Source organism: Suricata suricatta, chromosome 9 (assembly GCF_006229205.1).
Source record: "Suricata suricatta isolate VVHF042 chromosome 9, meerkat_22Aug2017_6uvM2_HiC, whole genome shotgun sequence".
NCBI lineage: Eukaryota > Metazoa > Chordata > Mammalia > Carnivora > Herpestidae > Suricata > Suricata suricatta.
In genome coordinates, this window is record NC_043708.1 from 8,252,760 (window position 1) to 8,270,617 (window position 17,858).

The 17,858-nt window shown below is 50.1% G+C and overlaps 1 protein-coding gene across 1 annotated transcript in view; it reads right to left on the minus strand.

The window, feature by feature from the left end:
- Positions 1-10,518: 10,518 nt before the first annotated feature.
- Positions 10,519-17,858, minus strand: part of GLRX5 (glutaredoxin 5) — an 11,082-nt gene continuing 3,742 nt past the window's right edge. The window contains exon 3 of the mRNA XM_029951947.1: positions 10,519-11,166. Within this exon, the coding sequence (XP_029807807.1) occupies positions 10,988-11,166 (179 nt within the window). The 3' untranslated portion in view covers positions 10,519-10,987. The remainder of the gene's footprint in view (positions 11,167-17,858) is intronic.

Sequence of the window (17,858 nt, forward strand, 5' to 3'; positions counted from 1 at the left end):
AGAGCCCATGCGAGACCCGGCCGGAGCCCCACAGTGCCTTCCCCAGGGTCACTGTAGGGACAGTATATGACATGTTCAAGTGCGAGCAAGCAGAGGAGCTCCCCCAAGCTGGGGCCCGGGGTTTCTGGAGGTTGGTGGTGCAGGTGTTCACTCCTCAGCCACTCAGTCTCCAGTCCCTGGGACCCCCCCGGCCACCAAGAGACACCCCCAGTAGTCTGGATGTCCCAAGGGCCAGGGGTTGCTTCCAGGAACCAAAGTCCTGTCCTTTCTTTGAGACGTGCAGGGTACTGAGCACTCCAAGCCTTTACTACACCTTCCCACAGGCCACCCTCAAAGGTTCCCCCTTTACTCATGCAGATTAGGGTACACAGGCCCACGCTATGCTGGCTTGCAGGAAGCAGGAGAGGAGACGCCGGTCAGGGTGGCCAATGCCAGGTTGCGGCTCCAGCCCCAAGGTCGGCCTGCAGGAAACTGCAGGTGCACAGGCCGAAGCTGGAACCGAGTGCACGAGGGGCCGGTGGGCCCACCCTGAGCTCCGGGGCGGCCCTCATCAGCGGCGAGCTTCGTTCTTGGCACAGACCAGGAGAGCGCATGCCCAGAGTCGGAGCAGGAAGAAAGCCTGTAGTTCAACCGGAGTCATCCAAGCCAGTGGCCCCCGCCTCCCTGCGGGTCCCTCTCAGTTAGACTTAAATCCAAACTGAGCTAGGCTCCTGCCAATACTCTCCTCGGAAACACGGAGAAGAATCCCAAGGTGGGAAGTAAACACAAATGTGAAGGGGCGCCTGGGTGGCTCAGTTGGTTAGGCGTCCAACTTCAGCTCAGGTCATAACCTCATAGTTTGTGAGTTCAAGCCCCGAGTTGGGCTTTGTGCTGACAGCTGGAGCCTGCTTTGAACTCTGTGTCTCCCTCTCTCTTTCCCTCTGCCCCTCCCCTGCTTGTGCTCTGTCTGTCCCTCAAAAATAAATAAACATTAAAAATATTTTTAAACAACTGTGCAAAGGGGGCAAGAGAAGCCCAGGTCACACCCTCAAGCGGATGTAGGCTGGTGCAGAGGGAGCACCTCTGTTTCCTCAAGGAGCCTGCAGGGAACCAAAGGAAGGTCTCTGGAGGTCCTGGGGGCAGCTGGACACCCGAAGGAGCCCAGCAGAGCCCCAGCAGGAGGCCGGTGAGGTCCTGGGCTCCAACAGCAAGGGAGGGGTGGCAGGTGGGGGGCTCAGCCCTCCTCGGCCAGAGAGCTCCCATCAGCCCTGTTCACCACACACAGCTTCCTCGGCACCCTAGCATGTCCTCGGCCACGGAACGGCTACACTGGCTTCCAGGCGGGTGTTTCCAACTCAGGTCGGAGCCTCTGCCTAGGCCTCCCCAGAGTCCCTCTCTGCTCCCCCATGAAAAGAGTTCACGTCCCACTACTTTTGGCTCCACAGCTGCCTCTTCTAGGCCCCTCAATCTTCACCCTCCACCCACCAATCACCAGTTGGCACCCACCCTCCTGGGCTGCTTTCTGTGCCTGGATGCCCCTCCCCCCCCACCCGGTCTGGGGAGGCCCTGGTGAGACCTGAGACGCCTGGGTAGTCACTACACCATGTCATTATGGTCGTCCTGCCCCACATAGGCGCAGCCCGACGATCTTGGACGAGACAGAGACAAGCGCCATCTGGTAGGAAGCTAAATCTAGAACCCCCAAATGGCCTGCTGAACGTTGCCACGCACGGGGCAATTCGGGCCATCTCTGACAGGTGTGGCGTGGGGACGGAGTGGGGACTCGCCCTTGGTCCTCCCGTTCTCCCTGCAGTGACTGCATCCAGCACCCGGGTGGGGGTGGCCAGCTGAATGTGGGCGCTGAGCTCCGTGTCCAGGCTCCACGCACAACTGCGCATGAACTCTTGGGTAGAAGATCCATCCGCTGGTATGACGGCGTGGTCCTCCCTCAGCAACGTGGACTTAGAGGCTTCCGGGCCCTGGAAGCAGATGCTGGGCTTCGAGGCAGAGGGTTCCCAGAGCGAGGTCACCACAGGACAGCTTTGGGGAGGCAGAGGACGGGGCTGCAGCTGGTCCCACTGACGGACTGTCCTGCAGGCAAGTGGGAGGAGCCAGAGTGGGCCCAGAGGAGGGGCCCTGACGCAGGGTCGAAGGGTGGCTGCCCGCAGCTCAGTGCAGCCTCTGGGCAGCCAGGAACTCCACATACACACATGCGCACACACATATACACATGCTCACACACACACACACACACACACACACACACACACACACACACACACACACACACTGGGGCCAACACACACCTCCTGCCGATGCAGTCACTACTGAGCATGACGCGAAACTCCACGGGGACCCTGGCCACTGAGGCAGGCGCACCTCCATCACCTGCGAACGCCCACGGCCCCTCATCACCAGGATCTGGCCTTGATGGGACGGGGGTGGCAGACGGAACATCGTCTGATGTGACCTGCTGGCCACCAGGGTCATTGTCCTGTAAGACTCAGCCAAAGGTCCTCTTCTTTGGTAACCTCCGGCCCAAGAGGCTCCCTGCCCTGTGCCTCCCTGGCATCCGAGCAAGCTCTACGGTCACATTAGAATGTTCTGTGGAGTCAACCACACCCTCCCCCCAGGCTGCAGCGAGGAGCCGGGTTTTACTCAGAACTGGGTCCTGCACCTGTCTGTACGTCAGTAAGTAGATAAGGAGTGTCCGCAGTGTGGAAGACAGGCTCACACCCCCTAGATGTGTGGCTCAGAGGAGAGATGTCCAAATGCTCACAGAGTTAACAGTGGATTGCTGGGGTTGGGGGTTCCCCCAAAAGCCCCAGGCTCCCCAGCTGCGGGCTTCCGTGGGACGCGAAGACGGAATTCAGCGGCAGGAGTGATTCTTGCCCAAGCACCACAGAGGGTGCGATGATCTGCCAGGCCTCCTGCGAAGTGTGACATAACGTGAGGACTTCAGCTCCACCCTCAGCCCTGCTACTCACGAGGCAGTGACCTTGGACAAGGGCCCCCACCTCCCTTGAGTCTGCTTGGTCACCCGAGGCAGAGATAATACCCCACATTTGCAGACCTTTGATGACAAGTGTGTTAGGGATCTAAATGTTTGGCACACGGTAAGGGCTCAATAAATGTTTGTCCCTGAATATGACTTCACTCATATGAGGACTTTAAGATACAAAACAAATGAACATAAGGGACGAGAAGCAAAAATAATATAAAAGCAGGGAGGGGGACAAAAACATAGGAGACTCTTAAATATGGAGAACGAACAGGGTTACTGGAGGGCTTGGGGGAGGGGCGGGGCTAACTGGGGGAGGGGCATTAAGGAATCTACTCCTGAAGTCGTTGTGGCACTCTATGCTAACTTGGATGTAAATTTTAAAAAATTAATAAAAATAGAAAATAAACACATTTGTTTTGAAAATACTAAAAAATAAAATAAAATAAAAATAAACGTTTGTCCCCGGCTCCTGTCCACTCCTACCAAGGGGCACCTACATGGACATCTGCGTAGTCGGCCGTAGTAGATTTATGTTGCTGTTGCAGCAAATAATCACAGACTTGGGGGCCTGAGACAAGCTGAGTTTTTTCTCTCCCAGTTCTGGAGGTCAGACGTCTGGCATCAGTCTCCCCGGGTCAACGGCAAGGCCGGGGTCCTTACGAAGGCTTCAGGAGAGAAGCCAGTTCCTCACCTCTCCCAGTTTCCAGAGGGCCCCTGCGTCCTTGGCTCGCGGCCGCTTCCCCATCTGCAAAGCCTACTCTCCATGCTGTGCCTCCTCCTCTCTGACGGTGGCCCTCCCTCCCTCCTGTAGGACACGTGTAACTGCACCGGGCCCCCCAGGCCATCCTGAACTTGACCACATCTGCAAAGTCTCCGGTAACACAGCCTCGAGTTCCAGGATTAGGACGCGGGCACCCTTCTTGCAGCTCCTTGTTCCGACTGCCAAACCAGACCCTTGGGAAACATACCCCAACTGTAGTGATTTGGATGGGGGGTGGGGGGGACGGAGGCCACCCTCTGTGCTCACCTCCATAATAGTGTTCTGCTCCCCCAAATATCATTCGAAGCAGACTTTACTAAGTGGGGAAAAGTTAAAAAATGAAAATGAAAAAAGCCAGCGGCATTGCCAGGTTCCCAGGATCCCAGCTTTATTGTCAAAGTCCTGAGTCAATGCAAAGTCCTCCCTCAGATGCCAAGTTTGCTGGCACCCGTGTCAGACCTGGCCCTGCCTCAGCTGACGCCCCTTCGGAAGGCTCGCCCCACCAGCCTGGGTCCGGGGCAGAAAGAGGCCCCCTGCAGAGTCGGGGGGCGAGGGGAGCGGCCCACCGTGGACCCTCCCCTCCCACCCAGGTGGGCTGGTGTATCCACGGCCCCTGATTAACAAAGCCCCTGTCTGCTTGGGACGAGTGACAGACACCAATAATCTGGAAATCTACACTCCATCACCCAGCTTCCTGTGAACGTCTTCTTTTCCTGGTAAAATGTATCTCTGTGAAAACTGTTAATTAGTTAAGTTGAACCCAGTATCACAATCCTGGCTGCTGGCAAATAAGAATTAACTCAGGGTCTGACTGTGTTTGTTCAAGGATCACTCCACACACAAAAAGAGTAACCTATCAGTTCAGTAAAGAGTTCCACGATATGAAATAAAAGCAATACTAAAAAATAAAATAAAATTCCATGGCAGTCAGTGAAATTATAATCTTAGGAAAGTAATATATAGGGAACTCTTTGTCCGAGGCCCTCCCGTCGCCAAGAGCAGTGGGGGAATGTGCTCCGATGAGAAAACTGTCCCAACTAATTCTTTTTTTTTTTTTTTACATTTATTTATTTTTGAGAGACAGAGTGAGACACAGTGCAAGTGGAGGAGGGGCAGAGAGAGAAGGAGACACAGAATCTGAAGCAGGCTCCAGGCTCTGAGCTGTCAGCACAGAGCCTGACGCGGGGCTCAAACCCATGAACTGTGAGATCACGACCTAAGCCAAAGTCGGACACTTAACCAACTGAGCCACCCATGTGCCTCTCCTATTTTTTTTAAGTTTATTTCTTTATTTTGAGAGAGAGAGAGGGTGCAAGTGGGAGAGGGACAGTGAAAGAGGGAGAGAGAATTCCAAACAGGTTCTGTGCTGTCAGCATAGAACCTGAAACAGGGCTCGAACTCACAACCTGGGAGACCATGACCTGAGCCGAAATCAAGAGCTGGACACTTAACCAACTGAGCCACCCGGGCGCCCCAACTAACTCAGGTTGTGTATCTTCAAAAAGGAGTTTCCATGCTTCTGAGGCAACCACCTATTAATGAGGGTCTGCCAATAAACAGGGGCATTTCTCTGCTCCTGTATGTCCTCAAATGCGGTGAAGGGCATTCCACAGCACGACGTCTAGATGTGGTCCGAGGATTCCCTCGTCCTGGGAGCTCGCTGTGGGCCGAACTCCCCATGGGGATTTTCACATCTCAGCCTTTTGACGAGCCTGACGTAGGTGACGTTGGCCACTTTCCCCATCAGTCGAGTGGGAAAGGGAGGTTATTAGTGTGTCTCAAGTGTCACACACCGGGAAGAGTCGGGGTGGGAATCCAGGAAGTGTGACCTTAGCTCCTGCCCAGGGCTTGGCTGGTAAGCCAAGAACCTAACACTTCTTGCGACCCGTCCAAAAGGAATGGTGGAAGGGCATCCTTTGCTTGTGATTTACACACTGTTTTTGAGCGCTGCACACGCAGACATAGGCATCCCCGAGCAGTTAGGAAGGCGGCCATTAGAACCTGGTATGATGGACCAAGGGGCTGGGAGGGCAGAGGGGGGTCAGGGAGGGCTTTCCGGGCAGCGACCCTGGGAGGGTCATGGGTAAGGAGTGGACAGGCCAGTGAGGTGTCTGAGGAAGGCCACTCTGGCTGAAGCTGGAACAAGGTCTTTGAAGCTGGTGCACCCGCCTTAGACCCAGGCCAGACCTGCTCTCAGCCCAGCTGCCCTTGGCCCAGAGCCACAAAAACATTCTTCTCAGAAGTAGAACGGGGGCCCCTCAGTCACCTTGTGTGTCTGCGCCTGGGCTTGGAACTAGCTCTTCTCCCTTCCACCCTCCCCCACCCTTCCTGGGTGTACCTTAAAGCTGTTTGGGGGTTTACTGCACAATTCATATGTGGAATAGAAAAATCTTTTTTTTTAATTAAATCAGCTACTTTTTTTGTAACTGTCCACCAAGATCTATTTTTTTTCCTGTCAGCGACTCTCAGGAACAAACTCGGAAGCTTCTTCACCTCTGGTTTGAATTCACTTCAACCAAACCTTGCCAACACAAAGGTCGTTCCCCTGAACCCAGAGCATAATCTCTCCTCTCCAGGTGATAAGGGTATTTGACCTCTTGAGATAGAATTTCTCCCTCTAAGCTATTTAACAAGTACAAAAATTCTCTCTCAAGCTAGGTGCTGTGGCTTTATTGATGATAGGAAAGCTGAATGTCCCAGATTCTGCACGAGACAACTCACTAGGACCAGTAACAACAAACCCAAGAGACTTCTTAAAATCTACCAGCTGTCCTCAAGTATCTCCCACACTCACTGCTTAACTCAAGTGCAAGGACATTCAGGTAGCCACCAGCTTAGGAAACAAAAACTACCAGAAATCATGCAACGGTTGAAGCTTCTAAAATAACTTCAGCTATCTCCAAAGGGTCTGTGAACACAGTACTTGGAAGTTGTGACAATAAGCTAAGAAATCACAAAGACACAAGCCAAATGTACTTGACTGGAAAGCTGGGAAGTGGACCTTGCGTTTCAAAATAGATGATGTGTGATATTGCTGTTTGTACAAGGAACTTTGGTGTTGCTGTTCTAATTATCACAGCAAATTCTAATTATGCAGATCATTAAAATTATTCAGACTGACAGAAGATAGCATCTTCAATTTTCTACTTGGTAAAGACTCGTTAAGCATATGGGGGAAAAGTATTAATTAACTTCTAGAAAGAACATTTGTGTTTCTGTAGAGCTTAGTGATTTCCTTAACCATTGAAGCTCTTGGTGACTGATATGATCTTGCCATAATTCATGAGCATCGGAGTGAAATTGTTCAGTTGGGAACCCTTCCCCTGGTCCTCATAGTCTGGGGAGGTTTCTTCCACTGTTGCCTTGCTAATCTTATTTCATTTTTCAGACGAACCCGAAGGGCCGGTAGACAGATCTAAGGAAAAGCCAAAAGGCAGAATTATGTTAAGGTACCGACTACACAGCAGATGTGAAGGCGAGGAAGGATTTTGCTGCCATGTATGAGCCCCACGGCCCGGGGCTCATCCAGGGACAGACAGTACGAAGTGATTTGTCAATGACGTGACTCCAAAGGCCAAGATCACAACCTTGACCTGGCAGCCTCGTAACAGCAGCACAGGGGAGACCTAGAGCCTTCCTTCCAGTGCCTGCACTTTCATCTGTAGAACAGGAAGGGTCACTTGGCTGAGCTCCAACCTCCCTTGGGGGGGGTCTATGTAAACTCACTTTGAGCAGACACCAAGGTAGTGATGCGGTGGAGTGCGCAATTCACGTAATAAAAAACCTCGTGAGAACAATTTGCTTTTCTCTCTCTGAGGCCCTGAGCTCCGAGACTGGCCAGGAGCCACCCTCTCACCGGACTGGGCGGTCTGGTCTCCAGGGCAGTGGGGGTGGGGCTCCCGCTTTTCTTTCCTTTGGGATCCCCAAAACCTCTTCCGGAGGGAGGGTGGCAGGAACCCAGAAGGTCCATCCTACCTCCGTCAGTCTGTTTTCAGAGCTTTCTCAAGAGGCGCTCAAGCGGACTAAATACACAGAACAAGCCTGAGAATGGCCCTGGGGACGAGCCACTCTTCCTCCCCGCACTTGCCCTTTTCACAACCTGCGTTCTGTCCTTCCTCTGCCACCGGGAAGACGCAACTCCAACAGACGCTCTGTTTCAGGCTCTGGAGTGAATGGAGGCCTCTAGGGACACAGAGGTGCTCAGCACAGGGCAGGCTTTCTTCCCAGGACCACTGCAAAGCTCACCTCCAGCTCTGCCTCCAGCCTCGTGTCTTATAAAAAAATACCGTACACTGGAGACATCTCCACTAGGATTCCAATTAACCCCTTTTTTATATAAAGACCTTACTCTTGTTCATGTGCCAAATCTTTTTTTTTTTTTCTAATTCCAGTGTAGTCAACATAGTGTTACGTTAGTTTCAGGTGCACATCCTATTTCACCCATCCCCCCACACCCAACCCCCACACCCACCTCCCCTCTGGAAACCAGGAGTTTGTTCTCTATAGTTAAGAGTTGGGTTTGTTTGTTTGTTTTGGGTCTCCCCCCACCGCCCCCACTTTGTTCCTTGGTTTCTTAAATTCCACATAATAGAACAAATGGTAGGTCTTTCTCTGACTTAACTTCGCTTAGCATTTACTCCCTAGATCCATCCATGTTGTTGCAAATGGCAAGATTTCATCCTTTTTACAGGTGAATTATTCCATTGTGTATCCATACCGTATCTCCTTTATCCATTCATCTACGAATGGGCTCTTGGGCTGCTTCCATAATTTGGCTATTGTAAATAATGCCACCACGAACACAGAGGTGCATTTATCCTTCCTAACTAGCGTGTTGGTATAACTACTCCGTAGTGCAATTAGCGGATCATACGGTAGTTCTATTTTTCACTTCAGGAACCTCCACACCGTGTTCCAGGGCGGCTGCGTCAGTTTGCAGTCCCACGGACGGCACGGGAGGCTCCCCTTTCTCCACTTCCTCAGCAACACCTCCTGATGCTTCCTGCATTGTGGACTTTAACCCTTCTGACAGGTGTGAGGTGCTATGTCCTTGTGGTTCTGATTTGCATTTCCCTGAGGATGTGATGCTAAGCATCTTTCCATGTCTGTTGGTCATCTGGATGTCTTCTTTGGAAAACTGTCTCATGTCTTCTGCCCATTTTAAATTATTTTTTAGGTTTTGAGTTTTATCAGTTCTTTATGTATTTTGGATACTGACTGGAAGTCATTTGCAAACCTCTTCTCCTATTCAGTAGGTTGCCATTTCGTTTTGTTGTTTCTTTTGTGGAGAATTTGTGTAGTCTCAATGGTTTATTTTACTTTTGCTGCCTGTGCTCTCTTCCAGGACTTTTATGGTTTTGTGTCTCAGTTAGGTTAATCCATTTTGAGTTTATTTTTGGTACCATGTAAGTGGTCCAGCGTCAATCTTTTGCATGTAGCTGTCTAGTTTTCCCAACACCATTTATTGAAAGGATTTTTTTCCCATTGCATATTGTGTCCTTTATTGAAGGTTAATCGATCGTGTAATTGTGGGTTTATTTCTGGGCTTTCTATTCTGTTCCATTGATCTATGTGTCTTATTTATATGCCAGATTCATACTGTAGATTACTACAGCTTTGTAACAGAACTTGAAATCTGGAATTGTGATTATCTCCAGTTTTGTTGTTGTTTGTCAAGATTGTGTGACTATTCAGGGTCTTCTGTGGCCTATACAAATTTTAGGATTGTCTTTTCTTCTATTTCTGTGAAAAATGCCATTGGCATTTTGGTAGGGATTGCATTGACTGTAAAGATTGCTTACTTAGCACGGACATTTTCACAGTATTTGTTCTTCCAATCCATGGGCTTGGAATATTTTCCATTTGTGTCTTCAGTTTCTTTCATCAGCGTTTTATAGTTTTCACAGAGTACAGGTCTTTCACTTCTCTGGCTAAGTTTATTCCTATATTATTTGTTTATTTATTTATTTTTGGTGCAATTATAAATGAGACTTTTTTTAACTTCCCTTTCTGCTGCTTCGTTATTAGTGTCTAGGAATGAAATAGATTTTAAATCCTACGACTTTCCTGAATTCCTTTATCAGTTCTGGGAGACTTTTGGTGGATATTCCAGGGTGTTCTCTACATAATATCATGTATATACCGTATTTTTTAAGGAAACAGATTGCCCCGTGGACCCCTGTCTTTGGAAGGCAGCAGCGCAGCCGGGGAGCACCAGCCCCCTCGCTTCCCGGCAGGCTCCCCGGGCGAGCAGGCCCTCACAGGGCTTACTATCCCTCGAGAAATCCGATCGTCACTTGATGGCAATTTTTATGTCAAATCTAACAGAAGTGTATGAGAATCACTCTTCACTTCTAAACACAGGAGGTCACAGGCACTCAAAGTCCACACTGCTACAGACTGAATGTGTGCCCTCAACATTCCCGTGTTGACGCCTACCCCCCAGCATGGCGGTGCTGGGGGAGGGCGACTTTGGGAGGCGGTCAGACGATGAGGGCAGGGTGCTCAGGAACGGGATTTGTGCCCACGGGAAAGGGACCCTAGAAAGCTTTCTCACGAGGCCCCAGTGAGGAGACGCCGTCTATGAACTAGGCGCAGCCCTCACCAGACAGCGAATCTGCTGGAGCCTTGATCTTGGACTTCCAGCTCCCAGGACCAAAAGAAACACACACCTGCTGTCCATCAGCGCCCCAGACCGTGGGACTGGTGACAGCAGGCCCCAGCGGAGGAAGGTCCCGGCTTTCTACTCTTCAGAACGAACGACTCACACACGGGATCCCCGGGTTGGCAGTTTATTTTAAAAAAAACCAACACCCCCGTTATCACATCTTCTTCCTTGTCCATCATTTTTCTTAACAGAAGAAGCTACGCAAAGTGTGGGGAGAGGTATTATCTTTGCAGACGGACACATGTGCAGAGGATTCATGAAGAACGACTCGGAAGCTCCTCGTTCTTACTCCTGAATCAGGCAAAGAGCAAAGGACAGTCTGCGGACAGATTTTGTTTACAGCAATATCATAATACAACACTGAATTATTACAGTGCAGTGGTTATCATTAAGTTCACAATAGAATATTCACAGCCCAAACACCAGACACACTAAAATCACCCAAGTGCGTGCGGGCTGGAGGCATCCGTGCGAGCAGCTGCCGTCTGGAGAGTGAAGACCGGAATCGGTAAGGCTCTGCCGGCAGGAGCCTGGGCCTCGGCAGCCCCTGCCGCTCGGGGAGGCCCCGGGGCCTCCATCACTTGGAGTCTTGGTCTTTCTTTTCATCCAAAAGGGCAGAGCGGATCCCTAGCTTTCTCAGTTCCTCCACCAGGTCCCCGTTCTGGTGCATCTGCAGCAGGATGTCACAGCCCCCGACGAACTCGCCGTTGAGGAAGACCTGCGGGATGGTGGGCCAGTTGGAATAGTCTTTAATGCCTGCGGGGAGAGGACATTTCAGTGTCATTCAAACGGTCACCGCTGGGGGCGCCTGGGGGGCTCAGTCAGTAAGCATCCAACTTCGACTCAGGTCATGATCTCATGTTCGTGGGTTCGAGCCCCGCGTCGGGCTCGGTGCTGACAGCTCAGAGCCTGGAGCCTGCTTCAGATTCTGTGTCTCCCTCTCTCTGCCCCTCCCCAGCTCACTCTCTGCCTCTCTGTCTTCAAAAATAAATAAATACTTAAAAAATCAACCGCCCACCTGTCCCCACCCCCACCAGGCCTTCATGACACCACATCCAGGGAGGCGGGGCTCTGAAACAAGCTGTGACGCCCGACCAGCTCACGTGAGCCCCACGACACGCACAGAGCCACACTCTCCACTCATCTGCCGGCCCTGGCTTCGGTGACACAGAACTTGAAATCCCATGACTTCATTCCCAAATAGGAAGACTCAACATGGGTCCAAGGGCCCCCGCTCTGCCGGCGACGCGGTCCCTACCTTACAGGCCTCATGCCCGTCTGGGTTGGTGAACACCACCACGTCGCTGAGTCACTGGTTTTTATCTTTAAGTCTTGGACCCAGAGCAAAACCTCTTTCCTAGGACAGACTGCAGCCCTCACCCTGTTCCGCTCCCCGACGGGGCAGGTCGGTGTGGCCCAGAACTCTCAGCGACGGAGTCAAAGCAAGGAAACGCCCGAAGCTCGCTGACGGCCCGTGTCCTGGGCCAGGAGAAGCGCCAGGGGTGAGGGGACCCCCTCCTCGTTCTCGAGAGCTCACGGGGGACAAAAAACCAACCAGCACGCATGTGATCAGTCCCGTGTGCGAGCGGCTCGGAGGACACAGAGAATGCAGCCATGTGAGTACTCTGTCCAGTTCTGGGCCATGAGGCCGACGCTCTTAACAAGAGGGAAGAACAAATGTGGTTTCAACCTTAAGATGGAAGGTTGCTCTTTCCTCACACTCTTCCAACCATTCTACGTCCTTCCTACTTGTGTGCTGAGATGGGAAACACTTTTAAAAACATGTCCATCCAGGAAAACCTGGGTCGGGTCTATTAAAAACAGAGGATGATGAAAAGCATGACACATGACCACTAGTCACTATACATTTGCCATTTTTACACGTCTATAGAGATTTTTAAATGGCCAAAATGAGCAAACAAATAAAATAGAAAAGTCAACAGCTTGTTAAAACAAAACACAATACCATGCAAATTAAAAGTCGCTCAAGGGGCACCTGGGTGGCTCAGTCGGTCATGATCTCACGGTTCATGGGTTCAAGCCCCGCGTCGGGCTCTGTGCTGACAGCTCAGAGCTTGGAACCTGCTTCAGATTCTGTGTCTCCCTCTCTGACCCTCCCTTGCTCATGCTGTCTCTCTTTGTCTCTCAAAAATAAATTAAAAAAAAAAAATTTTTTTAAATTAAAAGTCACTCAAGTGGTGGTGCTCATGTAAACAAACCGGAAAATACACAAACTGGTCCTTGATACCCTATCATCTGTCAAACATTTATTTCCCAAATAAAAACACCAATTTGAGTTTATGGCCCAAATCTTCAGATACAAAGTGTTTTTCTCCTTTAAAAAAGGCACTGCCTTCTGAGAAATAGTAACTTAGCTCTGAGCCACAGCACTGAAGAGCGGCCCCCAGCCCAGAGCTTTATCTGTCTTCTCCAGACTTCTACCGAGAAATGTTACAAGCGTTCTAGGCCCCAGAAAGCACACTTTTTTTTTTTTTTGAGGTAGAGTTGACATATGACATTAGATTATTCCAGGCATGCAACAGGATAACCCGATACCTGGATATATTACAAAACGATCACCACAGTAAGTCTCGTTAACCCCTGTCACCGGATACGGTCACAAAGGTTCTTTTTTTCCTGTGATGGGAACTTTTGGGATTACTTTAAAAACAAATACGCGGCACAGGACTGTTAACCAGAGTCCTGGTGCTGGACCTCCTGCCCCAGAAAAGCACACTTCCCAGCCGCCATGAGTGTCTTAAGAAAACAAAACAAAACGAAACAAAAACCATCAGCTAGAGGTATGGGGGTCACTAATAAAAGGAAAATCTCATTAACCATCAGAATGTCTTTATCAAATGGCTAGATATGTTAGAAAATCTTGATGGATTCAAGTTTTTCATCATTTTGATACTTGGAGCCACAGAGATGACTCAGCAAGGAAGTTGCATTTTATCCTTAATTACAGCCAATCAGAACTTATTTCACAATGAAGCCAGTTACACATCTTTTTTTATTTACTTTCACGGGATTGGGAGTGGGTGTGGGAATTAAGCAATGTTTAAACAGGAATCTCTTTTAATCCACTGAAACTTTCTCAAGTATCCTCTATATTGTGTCCGTGAACCATTTCTGGGCATGATTTTATACCTGGGTCTGTTTCAATTAGTTATACACTGTGCGACCCCTTCCACGACTGAGAGCTACTGATTCTTTCAGGCAGTTCCTACCAATTTGTGAAACGCGTCATAAATGAAAGCCAATCTGCCATCTGAGCACCCCCCAAAACCACACGCAGGCAATCCTGGAAAGTAGTGTTTTAAATAAAATCTTTGCTAAGGAAAAGAATGATCATGTTTATAGCACCACATTCAACCAAGGCTTTAGGCTCGACTCACTCATCACTTTTCACGTTGCTGCAGACGACACGTCCAGACCAGATGGAAGAGGCGGACGCACCACCAGAATCAACCCCGCCATTAAAACTACCAGGCAAGTGGGCTTTCCGACCTTCCCGAACATCCTCCCCGACAGTCACGTGCGAGGGAGATGGGCTCCTTCCAAACCCCGGAGCCATTAACTTACCGATCACCCACTAACTCACATTTCAGGAACTCAGAAGAACTGTGCCTCGGAGCCCACGACAGCGTTGGGACGGGAGGCTGGGGGCCTCCTGGCTGACAGTTTATCAAAATGAAACCTACCTGCTTCTTTGGTTTTTAGACTTGGAGACAGCTGACAGCAAGGCAGAGCTTTAGCGTCACAAGTTGAAAATTAAAATGAATCTCTGGCTCACTCATCATGGTTTAAACGTGGCTAATTTCTCACACTTTTTAGTTCTCAGACCCTGTAACATACAGTGGGAGTTCTAATACGTCTCACTCCGAATAACTCAGAATCAGAGAGAGAGACTCTTGGAAACTAGAAAAGCGTACGCCAAGAACGGATCTTTAAGGACACTTGTACTTTAAAGATGATAAATGACAATGATTCAATTTGGGACAAAAAACACCAAGTTCTACAGTAGGGTGACACTAGGAATTTGGAGGGACGAAGGACGTGGTCTTACAAAATCGGTTCTACATACACCCACTGCCCCATCGACAAAACTAATATTCCAAAGCATCAAACCAGAGTAGAAATAAGTACTTCCAGAACTTTCAAAATTCATCACGTTGCAGAGCAATAGACTTCGTTACCGGTTTGGTGCCCAAACCAATGTTAAGAGCCCATGATTATAGTTTTCTTTTCCCCTGATAAGAGGAGCCCCAGAGTCTGCTGCAGATGAATTCTGCCTTGGGCAGGTCACGTCACCCCCTCCAGTGTCTTCCTAGGAAACAGTGATGTCAGCGCCCCGGGAGATCCTCTGAGCTAAGAGAGCAAGGGAAGAGGCAGCCTCTCAACCGCGAAAAGCAAAGGCGGCTGTCCAAGTGAACATAGCAATGCCTTCAAGGTCAGCTGCCTGTGGCCTGCTCGCCCGGAGATGTGGCCTCAGATAAACCCGCTCATCTCTTAGCCTCAGTCTCCCTACCTGTGAAGTGGAAGTAACCCATGGCTCTCGGATTTATTATGAAGATGAAATGGATCTGACAGGTGAAAGGATCAAGTACAAGGTGGGTAGTCTCTCCAGAGCAATGCCTCTACCCTCCCCCACCCCTCACATTCCTGCCTCTCTAGAAATACATGTAGCAGAGGAAGCGCAGGAAAGGACGCTGAAAAATACCAATCAGCTACCAGTCAGCTCCGCCATGCGGCATGAAAACACTCCCTTGCTGATTGGGCTCCTGAATTTCACACTCTAAGTGTTTTGCACACATACCCTTGCTTTACCTTTGCAAAAGACCTTCAAGGAATGCATAATTATCCCTATATTACAGAGGAAGAAACTGAGGCTCAGAGTTCTTGAGCCAAAGTCGCAGTGCTGGCAAACGGCAGAGCCTGGATTTCCACCTGGGTTTCTAGGGATCCAAAGGCCGGGTTCCGGACCCCCGCAGGTGGCCGCTGGCTGGCATGTCACCGCTGGCCGCAAACTGGGTAGAACTGCACGTGTATCCGCCACACGGGGGGGGCTGTCTCACACCTGTAACGTTTGTATTCACAAACGGTATTATGCCAGGATTGCCTTTTTTGCAACTTACTTTGTGACTGAACACTGTATTTGAGATTCTGTCATATGAAATACATCCAGATCTAGTCATTTTACCACAACTTGGTTCTCTGTCACCTTCCTAAACTGCGGTCTGTTTAGCCCGTCTACTAACAGACCAAGATGCTGTCCTGCCAAGTTTTCATTGCTAGGGGGCATGCTTTGGTGACATACGTCTTCTAGTGTGAACACAGGGGTGTCCCTCGCTGGGAAAGGGGGGCAAACTCCGGCCTTTGGGCCACATGTGGCGCACTTCCGGTGTTTTGTAAATAAAGTTTTATGGGGACTGGGCCACATCTACCTGCCTTCCCACCTTCAGGCCCCAAGGGCCGCGGACCAGTGCTGTTCCACAGGCTGAAGTACTTCCTCTCTGGCCCTTTCAAAGGTCGTCGGCCAACCCAACCCCGCTCTAGACCGTACACCCAGGAGGGAAGCAGCTGGGTCTTCAGCTAGGGCCACCTTCAACCTGGCCCGGCACCGACAGCTACTCCTCCGAAGTGCTGGTGCCATTTTACTCTCTCATCCGCAGCACGTAAACACGTCCGTCACTCGGACCCAGAACCCCTCTCCTTAACCTGACGTCTAACTTTTGCCAAGGTCCCGGATTTGTTGTTCCTGCCCACACTCCCCGTGCGTATTGTCAAATGCTTAATAAACACCCAACAATAGGATAATGGCTATTCATTCAACACACGCTGCTCCTCGTGAAAGGAATACAATGGTGATCTGAACAGGCAGAAATGTAAGAGGGCTTCTGGTTTTGTTTTTTTTAATTTTTTTTCACATTTATTTTTGAGAGACAGAGCATGAACAGGGGAGGGGCAGGGAGAGAAAGAGACACAGAATCCGAAGCCGGCTCCAGGCTCTGAAGTAGCTGTCAGCACAGAGCCCGATGCAGGGCTCGAACCCACAAACCGTGAGATCATGACGTGAGCTGAAGTCGGACGCCCAACCGACTGAGCCCCCCAGGCACCCCAGAAGGCTTCTGTTTTTAAGAGCATGGAAGATGGATTATATGACATGTTAAGTAAGTATTGACTTATTCCTTAAAATAATCACTGAAAGCTTGCTCTGCATAAGCAATAAACACGGTACTCAGGCAATGCGGTCAGACAGGGTCCCTGCTCTCTGGGGGACAAAATGCTAAGCAGGGACACACCTGATCTCAAAGGTGTTTAAGAAAAAACAACAACAAAAACCTAGAAACTATATCCAAATGTTAATAATGGTATGTATAGACTTTCGGGTAGTTTTCATTTGCTTTATTACTTTCGGCATTTCCAAGTTTCCTCGATGAGCACGGAAAATGAAAGGTAGTCCTTGTGAAAACCAGGATTTGGAGGGGCACCCGGGTGGCTCAGTTGGTTGAGCATCCGACTTCGGCTCAGGTCATGATCTCGCGGTTTGTGAGTTCAAGCCCCACACCAGGCTCTGGGCTGACAGCTCAGAGCCTTAAGCCTGCTTCTGATTCTGTGTCTCCCTCTCTGCCCCTCCACTGCTCACACTCTGTCTCTCTCTCTCTAAAAAATAAACAAACATTTAAAAAAATAAAAATAAATAAAACCCGGATTTGGATATGCTGACATCTGTCCGCTTGGACGCCATCGCTTTGTGCCGCCTTCCGTGTGTATTCCAGATACTCCGGAGAAAGGAATGACCGGAGAAGGACGTCACAGTCGTCTCTGTTCCCCGGGTCACAGGCTGAGACCCCTCTGCGTCGCACCTTGGGCCCCGGGCAGCCAGAATAACAAGTCAGTGTCGGTGGGCGTCCTCCAGGCTCTGGGCCCTTGGAAAGCGGTGGCACAAGGGAAAAGTAAGCACAGTTTCACAGGAGCCCTTCTCCGGTTACTGGCAGTGACCTTGGATCTGGGAAAGGGGCACAGTTGTAGCACTGGCTAGCAAGAGCAAGTGTCAGACAGCTTCTGCTGGCAAACTCCAAAGAGGAGAGAATAGAGAGATGAGGAGTCTGAATGGTTATTCTAAAGTCTTACTCTGACTGAACGAATCCCCACTGTGGGGACATTCGCACGCTACCCTGTTGTAGGTTAGCAAACTGAGTAAATAATTGAAAATCATTAACTTGCTGCTTTGGCTTCTGTAAATTGCTTTGCAAACATATCTCTCTGCTCACGGTTCTGACTACGTGGTGACCGCTTTGTGGCTCTCTGTTGGAGTTATCAGGAGGTGCTAACCTCGCCTGTAAATTCACCTGCTTTCTAAACACACAACTTAGGTGGTAAATTGCCCTCCCGCCCCCCTGTCTGAAGCTGTCGAGACAAAGCATAGGCGTGAGAAGTCACAG